Source organism: Mesoplodon mirus (assembly GCF_964341445.2).
Source record: "Mesoplodon mirus genome assembly, chromosome: 15".
In the NCBI taxonomy this organism is placed as follows: Eukaryota; Metazoa; Chordata; class Mammalia; order Artiodactyla; family Ziphiidae; genus Mesoplodon; species Mesoplodon mirus.
In genome coordinates this window covers 59,545,883-59,556,797 of record NC_138991.1, presented here as the reverse complement: position 1 = coordinate 59,556,797, position 10,915 = coordinate 59,545,883, and the positions used below count along the sequence as shown (strand labels likewise).

The 10,915-nt window shown below is 46.2% G+C and overlaps 1 protein-coding gene across 2 annotated transcripts in view; it reads left to right on the top strand.

Moving 5' to 3' along the window:
- Window positions 1–1,199: 1,199 nt before the first annotated feature.
- RBFOX1 (RNA binding fox-1 homolog 1) overlaps window positions 1,200–10,915 on the top strand; it is a gene marked incomplete at its 3' end in the record, with an annotated part of 186,291 nt that continues 176,575 nt past the window's right edge. For both annotated transcript variants that reach the window (XM_082645489.1, XM_082645490.1), the window contains exons 1-2: window positions 1,200–1,371; window positions 8,214–8,456. In XM_082645489.1, coding sequence (XP_082501615.1) covers window positions 1,339–1,371; window positions 8,214–8,456 — 276 coding nt within the window. In that variant the 5' untranslated portion in view covers window positions 1,200–1,338. The remainder of the gene's footprint in view (window positions 1,372–8,213; window positions 8,457–10,915) is intronic.

Below are 10,915 nucleotides of genomic sequence, written 5' to 3'. Positions count from 1 at the left end.
GTAGGCATCTCGGCGATAAGCAGCTGTCCACGGGAATGGTGGATGGGACTCTTGAAACCTCTCCCTCGACGAGCCAGAAAGACATGACTAAATAAAAGCTGAAATTGTGTTGACATTTCACTGTGGTTGTTGTAGTTTTAATAATAGAGGAGGAACAAAGTATTTGTAGCTTTAAATGAAGAGGCAGCATTTGGCATTGAAATCACTGGGGATTTTTTGTACGAGGTTTTATTTCTGCTTATTGGGAGGGAAGAAAAAAACAATGAGCTAGGGAGAGACAGAAGTTCAAGACAAGGGAAAAGCAAGACGGCTCTGCTTCTCCTTCATGGCCTTGATCACCCCTGGGGTTCTGTGGTCAACTGTGGGTTCCTTTCTTGAAAGCCTGCTGCTCCTGTTGCCTGTTTGGTCCTTAGGGACAAAGATGGCTTTGGATTCCGCTCACCGCGTTATTGCGTGTGATGAATGAATCTGTTTCTATAGCGCATCCTATGAGGCAGGGTGCCGTGTTTGTTTCCCTGTGATTTGATTTTTTAACATGATCTTCTCACAATTACGCTGTGAAGTCACTCGTCATGCTCCCCATTAAACAGAAGCAAAAAACTGGGGCCCAGGGCATTGCAACAACTTGTCTGAGATCACACGGTGAGTCTGACAAACAGCCAGGCCTCCAGATCTTCCAAACACTGGCCCATGACTATTTTAAGATCAATTTACAATTAACCACTCAGCTTTGTTGTAAGTTTATCCGCAATGTTCTCACGGTATTTTTTTTTTTAATTTACCCATCACCATCTCTCTTATCTCTTTGAGCTCTGTCTTCATCCCTCTTCTGTCTCCTCCCCTGATCCCCCTGGTGCACCCCCCAGCTTGAAAATATTAAAAAAATAGGATAGTCTCAAGCTTCCCAGTGGATTCCCTAACTTTGCATACCATATATTTAGTTTAGTAATGAAAAACTCCAGCTCCAGGCAGCGCAGAGGATAGCATTTCTAATGTTTTTTAAACAGCGATTAATGTAGTCGAGTGCTGTGTGGGTTTTTTTTTTCCCCGTTCCTCTTCTATGTAATCATCTGCTCAGTGTGTACTCTGAAACTGAGAGCAAGGGCCAGAGGAGGGGCAAGCTGTGATTGATGGGCCAGGCTCAAGGAAGGAGTCCCATCTGGGGCTGGTTTGGGGAGCAGTCAGTTGTTGAAGGGGAGGTCAGCCAGGCAGCCTCGGCGCCCCCCTTCCACACCCCCCGCCGTCCCCACGTTGCACAGCGCACACACCCTGGCTCGTAATCGAGGCTTGCTTCAGGCAGATGATTTGTGGTGTGACACTAGAACAGCTGCTAAGTTTATGGAGGAGAAAGGAAGCAGGATGGTACAGCAGGTATTCTTCCCCCATTTTCTATTTTACTCGAAATTGTAATTTGAATGAAGCGGAAGCCTTTCCTTGTATTAAGTCTCCGTTATTCTCTCCATGATGTGGATTCTGCTCCTTGAATCATGCCGGCGGTGGGGGGCGTGGGGGGGAGGAAAGGATTTTCAACTGAGTGTGTGTGTGTGTGTGTGTGTGTGTGTGCGCGCGCGCGCGCGGGCTTTTCTGCTTGATGGGTGGAACTGAGCCGGTCTTAGAACCAGCAGGTTAATGATGTAATTTTGCATTTTCCTTCTTGGTTTCCATGCCCCCGGGGGCATGATGCAGTTTAGTTCTTTTCCGTCCAGCAGTGGAGGCTTTCTCTGAATATGCAATTCTTCAAGAAATATGCCGTTTCTTGCCAGAGAAGTAGAACAGACCAGGCTAAGAAACTAAAGTAAACCAAACTGTCAGCAAGACGGAAAACTGCAGGCAATGGAGAATGGATAGTTTCCTCCTGCAAATCCAAGTTGGTGGGGGGTCCCGTGGCAGGAGAGGCTGCTTTCCTAGGCGGTGCAGACAGATGTAATCAGCTGGTTTATGAGGATTGAACCATTCCTGTGCCTTTCTTCATTATAGGGGCTGTGTTTAGGCCAGAAGAGGTTTGGGGGGGGCAAGAAGTGGACTGGGGACAAATAAATTCCAGAAGCAAAAGGAGAAAGGATGCTCTAGAAGTTTCACAGTTAGAGCTGAGAAAACACACATACACATACAGAAGAGAAAGAAAAATACTTAAGTCCACCTTGGCAGGCACTTTTCCCCCTCAGTGAAAGTCAGACAGTTACGGTGAAAAGAATAAATCCATTTCAAGTTCTGCCACGTAAAGACTATTTTCTGCAATTGAAATGTGGTTTGCATTAGACTCTGAGCCAAAATATTTTGCCAAGTCTGATGGGCTGCCTCTCTTGGTTCGATTTTTAGTTTCCCAAAACTACTTTATTAAACCGCTAAGGGCCATGCGTGGGAGAAAGGTGATGTCTAAAAATAAACCAAAAAAAGCACCTCCCATTTTCTCTCTGACTCTGCCTCCTGAGAAAATTAAGGGTGTAGGATGTTCTAGTGACCAAGGAAATTCTCCTTGTATTTGAGGGACGTCTCTCTGAATGCCTGCATGCAGCAGAGTCCACACACTATGCTAATGGTCAGATTACGGTATTTGTCTTAAAATAGCAATAATATCCTGGCTATTTCATGCTTCAGTAAAATATTTAAATTGAAATGGCATTTTTTTTTCCTTTGGTGAATCAGACTTGGTTGCATTTTAATAATCCTTTTTCTCTCTGTAACCGGAGTACAAACTACCTGTCGGGTTGTCTCAGGTAATGAGGGGTCCCACGTCATCATCTGGCTGCTGTTGGGTTGCTGTTCTAATTGAGGTTTGGTGTATGAGGACAAAGAAGTTTCTTCTGCATTTATCCTAATGGATGTTCTTGATTTCAAGCTCCTACCCAGTTCTGCAGCAGCAACGGTGGGTTTTAAAACATGAGGTCTTGGTTTCTTTCCCCCCCTTTTGTGTATTCGGCAGCAACCCAGCAAAATCCAGGCCCTGAAAATTAGATGCTAGGTTTGCAAAATCACTTGAAGCACTCCCTTGATAATGTGGGGCTACATGCAAAGCAGAATCACCCTCCCCATCAACTCAGAACAGCCACAAGCACCCTGTCTCAGTAAATAGCAGAATCTCTGTGATCCTTCCCCTTATTTAGGGAAAAGTGTGGGTGGGCATTAGAGTAGAAGAAAGAAGGCAGCTTCTGTAAATGAGGGAATGTCTAACCAGAATGCTCCAAATAATTGTTGCCTGTCACTGCCACCAGTGTGAAATTGGCTTCAGCCTTCCAGCAGGAGCTTGTTCACGTGCCCAAGATTTGCCTTGACCTGGAGTGGAAAAGCTGCCCATAATGTGAATATATTTTTCCAGAAAATCCATTTTAGCCAAGCTAAGTATCCAGGAACATCACTAGGGAGGAAAGAAAGACATCTCCGAAGCCCTTTGAAGGTGAAAAATAATTCCGGAGGAAGTACAGTGATCTTAATTAAATATTAGCTGTAATTAGCCCAAAGGGCAAATGTTGGGAATATTCATTAGGGTTCCTCTGGAATGGCTGTCAGTGTTAATAAGTAACCGTGTGGGGTCCCACCAACATCTGTCTGAGAACTCCAGGAATGGGAGTGCATCCCAAGTTCTATGGACTTGAATGCTACCTGGAGGTTCCCTGGCTACCATGGACATCGTCTCTAGAGGCGGGCACCCGTGGTTTGCCAGAATGGCATAAGTTTTGGTAGAGGTTGGTGGTTTGCCCTGGCTCCAGTGGTGCCCCTACTTGGCCCTTGCCCTTGGCCCTTGTAGCCTCAGAGCCTTCGGAAGCCAGGCTTTGGGCTTGAGGTGGCAGAAGTTTCCCAGGCTGCTGCTCTAATACGCCAAGGGTTACCCCTCGCCTTCCCCAGTCTGGCTACTGGAACCCTGGCCTCTTTGAATCAAATACCCTAGCACCTGACTTCCCCACTGGCTGTAACATGCCACCAGGTGGAAAACAGGTCTCAGGGTCACGGTATACATGACAGAGAGCGGTTTATTTATTTAAAATTGGAAACGCATCTCCCCATCAGAGATCTTCTTTCCAGATGAGGGACACCTTGGCGTGGGATAAGCCCGGGCTCTGGTTCAGCTCCTGGCTTCCCTCGGAGGTACTTGTGTCTGCAACCTCGTAATATTATTTACCAGCTCTGGGCTACAGTCGCCTTCAAAACAAACTAAAATGGGATCCGAGATGCAGTGCATGCAAAGCAGAGAGTCTAGACCTTGGCACTATTAATCTTTGAGCCAGATAATCCTTGGTTGTGGATGGGGGGCGCTGTCCTGTGCACCGTAGGGTGTCTAGCTGCAGCTCTGGCCTCCACCCACTAGATGCTGGTGGTACCCCTTCCTACTCAGTTGTGAGAAACAGAAGTGTCTCTGGTCATTGCCTAATGTCTCCTGGGGAGCAGTCCCCCTGCTTAAGGACTCCTGATGCAAAGCATGCAGCACCGTGCCTGGTGCCCACTAGGTCTGAGTGTCGCTCGGTTTGTTCTCTGAGTTCTGGTTTGGAGAAGAAGATGCCTTTCAGGTGGAGCACAGAAGTCTGAAGCCATCCTAGGTCTCCTCACAAGCCCACTTCTGCTGAGTGTGAGGCACGTGTGTATACAGTGCAGAGACCTGGTGATAGAAAGCACATTCTGGAAAAGATTCTACCGCACCTTTCTTCCACCAACCTTAATGCCGCCGATCTCCAAGTCTGGCTGGGCCGCCCCCTCCTTGGTTTAGGTAGAAGGCACCCCCTTTCCCTCCCTACTTCACCACCAACTGTATTTCCTGCCCAAACCATCTGTGCAACAACAGCTGCTTTTTTTTTAACATCTTTATTGGAGTTTAAGTGCTTTACACTGGTGTTAGTTTCTGCTTTAAAACAAAGTGGATCAACTATACACATACATATATCCCCATATCTCCTCCCTCTTGCATCTGAACTGATGTCCCCATATTGCATGATAACTCTGCCACAACGATTAGAAAACTTTTTCTGCAAAGGGCCAGATGATAAATAGTTTAGACTTTGTGGGCTATATGGTCTCTGTCAGAGCAACTCAACTCTGCCATCAGAGCACAGTGAGCATGGTTGTGTCCCAATAAAACTTTATTTACAAAAACAAGTCATGGGCCAGATTTCTTCCAGGGTTCGTTTGCTGATTCCTCTCCCATCCCCCCACCCCCATCCTGTTGCCAGTGAAGCCTGACAGAGCCCAGAGTCCACTAGCCAAGTATGCATTCACTTAGGAAACACCAGTGTATGTTGACTTTGCAGCCAGCGTGCTGCTGAACCCTGGAGATGGAACAGAGAATGTGACACAGTCTCCCACCCTCAGGACACTCACAGGCTAATCAGCAGGCGATAGCGGTACCTGGAGTTACGTGGGAGGTGACCACAAGCTGCAGTGGAGTGTAGAGGGCAGGCACAGATGTGGTTTAAGTGTCAAGGAAGACTTGCTGGGAAGCTCTTGATCTGGGACCTCAAAGAGAAGACAAGGAGGGCTAGCCAGGGAAGGGAGTAGGGGAGGAATTCCCAAGCAGAGGAGGCAGTGAACAGGAAGACGGGATGGTGTCGAGAGGATGGAGAGACCATAAGCTTCCTGAGGGCAGGCCCTTCCCGCTCCAGTACAGAGAGAGGTCAGATCCTAGCAAGCAGCTGTTGCTGTTTTGCAGCTTGTAGGATTGGTTCACTCCTCCTGAGACTGCTTTGCAGTGAGGAAAGGCCACGTGGGCACATACGTACCCGTGAAAGTGTTTCTACTGAAGGTGGAGAAAGTAAAGCTTTGTCTTTTATGACCATCTCTCTCTACCATTGATCCTGTGATCATTTCACGCTCCCCTGGAGTTTTCACAAGTCTATTTTTCAAGTCAGAGACAAGCGAGGTGGGAGGTAGGGGAGGCTGAAACAGACCTTTGGGCAGAAGTGGAATCTGTCCCAGTGAATTTCTCTTTGGAGCGTTCTCAAGGTCCCAAAGTTTCTAGGGTTTCTCGTCAGCCAGAAGGAAGTAGCATCTGTATGGACTTTTCTGTGCACAAGGATGTATTCCTTGAGCAGCCCTGTAGAAGAGAAGAATGCTAGTCGGCTTATATATAGAAGAGGATTTTTTCTGGTATTAGTCAAGACCTTTTTGGTTGCAAGTAACGGAAAGGCTGGCTTACACTAAATAAGACATTTACTGACTCATGGAACTTAAACAGCAGTGTTACTCACTGCAGGAAAAGCTGGATCCAAGACTTCAAGTGATGTCAGCAGGACTCAGTTGATCTGTTTCTCCATTTCTGGGCTCCGTTTTCCTCTGCGTTGGCTTCTGCTTTAGGGAGGCTCCCTTCAAGAGGCAGTTCTTGGCAGCTCCAGGCTTAACATTATTTTTCCAGCTGCCAGTCATCATAGTGAAAGAACTTCCTCCCCAAACTCCAGCCAAGTCCCAGGATTAAGCCTCACTGGAGTTGCTAGGGGTTAGGTAGATGGTCATAAGCCCAAGTCACTGTGACCGTTAAGAGTGGAGCCCTCTGGTTAGCCAGGCAGGGTAACATGACCACGTCTAGAGGTAACCAGAGATGGGCCCAGCCACATCTGCACAATGTGGGGACTGGGAGTGGAAGTGGCCCCTAAAAGGAAACCGGGCTTGTCCTTGAAGAGGAGTGAACAGCGAACGGCAATGACAGTAAATGCGGTTTCCCAAGGACGGATGCCGTTAACTTTCCACGCCCATCGATCCAACCCCAGCACAGACAGACCCGCTCAGCCCCAAGTGCTATGAAAACACGTTGCCAAGAAAGAAACGGCTGTTTATTTTTGCTTCCGATGGCACAGACATTTGGAGAAATTAGTCTGGGGGAGGAAAGGGCCTGAGGGGAGTGTTTTCACTTGTAAAATGTTTTAAACTTATCCTAAGTGTCGTTCTCTTCCAAGTGTCATCTTTAACATTCTAATTAAGGTTCCTTCTAAACAAATGCACAGCTCCTTGCACTGCTCTGAGAATAAACTTTCTTCCCCGCTCTCTGTCATAATGGTTTTTGCTGCACTCAAGTTGCTTTGGCTGAAGAAGCTCTCAAATGTTGGTGGCGGGAACCCAGGAGATGTGAGCAGTTCTGACACTTTTGCCCTGGTATCGTTATAGGAGGGCTGAAGTCACATCTAATTGACCACAGACAATGGGAGAGGCAGCTATTTGGTGTGCTTAATTGCTAAGCTTTCTCTCTCTCTCTCTCTCTCTCTCTCTCTCTCCTCTTTCTGACTGTGCAATCCCATTTCTTCTTAAGACCGTGGAAAATTTAGACCTTTGGGTTACAGTCCCTGATGCCTTGTGTGTGTGTGTGTGTTTGTGTGTGTGTAAGGTAGTAAAGTTATGGGAGTCGGGGTGGAGAGAGAGAGAGATGCTTCCTGAAATGGAAGCATTTGAATTCTTTTTTTTTTCTTTTGACTTGCCTATAAGTATCACACTGCATGTTTTGCCTAGATGTGAAGGGCGAATTGTTACATAATACTCTGCTTATAAAAAAAATAATAAGTCAGGGAATGGGAGCAGGCATTGATTAATGAGGCTAAGAATTAAGTCCAGCATTTTGCAGATACTTAAAATGAGACAATCACAGAAGGCCATCTTTGTCCAAATTAGGCACTGAATTTTCATCAGCTGCTTCATGTTGGCACTGGGAACATCAAACACACACACACACACACACACACACACACACACACACACGCTGTGACCATTGCAAGGACCACCACCCCCGTCCCATTATGTGAGCCAAATCACATAAAATGTTGATTAAATTCAAATGCTTACATGAATTGTCTCTCCTCTCAAGAACACACACGTGCAATTTAATCGGTCTTGGCATTTTAAGTATCAAATCAAGGCTCTGCTGTCACCAGCGACAACTACATGCTCACACGTCCCAAAACGGGAATGAAATTAGAAAGATCTGCCAGAACAACCCAATCCAGGAGAGCGCGGACCCTCACAGTGTTTGGCTGTTAGGCTGGAAGATTTGGGAAAGGATCTTCAACCCTTCAGAGCCTCGATTTCTGCATCTGTACAATGGGGCTCTATCTACAGTGCTTACTGTTTCCTTATAGGGTCCGGTGAAGATTGAGTGGGATGTATCCATCTCAGGCTCTTGGCAACCGTGCTGAAACCCACGAAGCATCCGGGGAGCAGTTGTCCTTGTGCCTGGTAGGGGGGAAAGTTTCTGCTTGGTGCCCGCTCACGGTTTTCTCTCCCTATCTCTCTTTCTGATTTTCCAGGGTAATCAGGAAGCAGCAGCTGCCCCTGACACAATGGCTCAGCCTTACGCTTCGGCCCAGTTTGCCCCCCCTCAGAACGGCATCCCCGCGGAATACACGGCCCCTCATCCCCACCCCGCGCCAGAGTACACGGGCCAGACCACCGTTCCCGAGCACACGTTAAACCTGTACCCTGCCGCGCAGTCGCACTCGGAGCAGAGCGCAGCGGACACGAGCGCGCACACCGTCTCGGGCACCGCCACAGTAAGTGCGCACTGGCCTCAGGGGGCGCGCTGGGACCCCAAGGTTCCGGGAATGACAGCGGGGCGCACCTCCATGCAACTGGTGGGGGGGTGGGAGGGGGGAGGCTCCCTCCCGCAAAGCAGCCTCTAAGCTCATCCTTGTCATCCCAGCCCCGCCTAGTTCACCTTACTTACGTGCATCTTCTCCTGGCACTGATTTAAATCAACACATTTTCCATTAACCGCGTGTATTTGTAAAGGGAAACGTTTATCTCTTTTCTGCTTCTATAGTTTAGCTTTTTCTGGAATTATGTCATCTGAGGGGAATCATACACTATGATTATGAGATTGTGACAATATAACCTTTTTTTTTAATGGCTTTATGGAGATACCATTTTCGTACAATGAAATTCACCTATTCGAGGTGGACAACTCACCGATTATTATTGTATTTCCAGAATTGTGCAACCATTGCTACAGTCTAGGAATATTTCCATCACCCCCAGAATGAATCTCCTGCCCATTGTAGCCACTCCGCATTCCCACCCCAGCCCTCCTTAGCCAAATTCGTTGGAAATTCACCCATGTTGTGGCTTGAGTCCCTAACATGGTTTTTATTTCAGAGCCCCCGGGGCTGTGGGTGGCCTAGGCTGCCAAGGGGCAGCAGGAGTCAATTTTGCAGGACTGTTCTGCATTTTGATGGTGGAGGTGACACACCTCTATGCACCAAAAAGTCAGATTTATTGCATATGAATGGATGAAATGGATTGAAAACAAGCAAACAAACTGAAAAGAAACCCTTTATCACCACCATCCATGGAAACTAGTATTGCTGGCTATTCATAAAGGACAACCACCCTAAACAAAAATAACGATGAAAATTACACAGTGTTTATTTATGTACCACCTAAAATAACCACACACCCTGCATACCGTAAGAGGTATATGTACATTTAGGAAAACTTGTTCTGTGGAATTCTTTAGAAGCCTGGACACGTCCAGCCTCTAGTCCAGAACACTTTATAGGTGCAAGGCAGTTGGGCCTGTTTCTTCTGCCTTCTGAGAAACTGGTATTTGCGAAGAAGTTTATTGGTTTGAAGCATGATATATTTCTTGTAGCCAAAGCAACCATTGACTAGCTTTGCTACCTGGTACCTCACTGATTTGCAGGTTAGGGTTGGAGATTTTTCAAAATAATGAAAATTTAAAATTTTTCTATTGCTTGTCCTCCCTTATTTATTGTGCCAAAATACATATAACATAAAATGTACTGTTTTAACCATTTTATCTTATACAATCCGGTGGCATTAAGTACATTCACAATGTGGTGCAGCCATCACCATTATATACTCCTAGACATTCCCATCACCCCAAAAGGAAATCCAGTATCCATTAGGCAGACGTCCTCAATTCCTCCCTCCCACCAGACCCTGGGGACCACCCATCTGCTTTATTTCTGTCTGGATTTGCCTATTCTGTATTTTTCCCCCAAATGAGATCATACCATTTATGACCTTTTGTGTCATAAACAGGATGTTTTCAAGGTTCATCCATGCTGGAACATGGATCAGTACTTCATTGTTTTTATATGACTGAATACCATTCCATGATATGGATAGATCATATTTTGTTTATCCATCCATCCATTGTTGGGCATTTGGGTTGTTTCTGCCTCTTGGCTATTGTCAATAATGCTGCTATTGCCTTTTTAGTATTTGGCTGCTATAACTTAGGGATGGGTTCATTAAATGGGTTTGTGGATTTAGTAGGTGTTTACTGTTGTTGTGTTGACTACCTAGTGATGGAGTTGTTTATTTGTATGCTGGTTGTTTTGTCATAATCAATGGTGGTAGGGCTTGAGAAGGTTATTTTAAGACTAAAAAAGGTCCCATCAGACATCATTTATTAAGCCTCAACATGGACCAACCATACAAACTGCTGTGGAAGTTTCATTCATTCACTCACAAATATTTATTAAGCATCTACTCGGGCCAGGACTCATACTTGATGATGTGGTTGAACCAAACAGAAATGGTCCTTTCTCTCTTGTAACTTAGTGCCAGAGACAGAGAGTAAACATGTATCAATAAAATAGCTGTATAAACACACATTGTGATACGTGCTCTTAAGGAAAAGACAGGTGCTATGGTAGGCTAAAAAAAGATCAGAGGTACCACTTGCAGATGAGTAGTCTGGGAACATTCCTTCAAGGACATGATATTTAAGGGGAAAAGACAAAGCATCCAGGCAAAAGGAATACCAAAGTCAAAGTTTCCAAGGTTGGAAAGAGCTGGGCTTATTCAAAGAACTAAAGAAGAGACAGTACGTCTAGGGCATAGGAAGACAGTTTGGCGATGGCAAAGGATAAAATGGGGGCAGCCAGCAGGGATCGTCTCCCGCAGGCCTAGTGGGTTCCATGTTGAAAGCTATGGGAAGCCATTGGAAAGAGTTTAAGCCAGAAAAGTTGAAGAAATGACATCT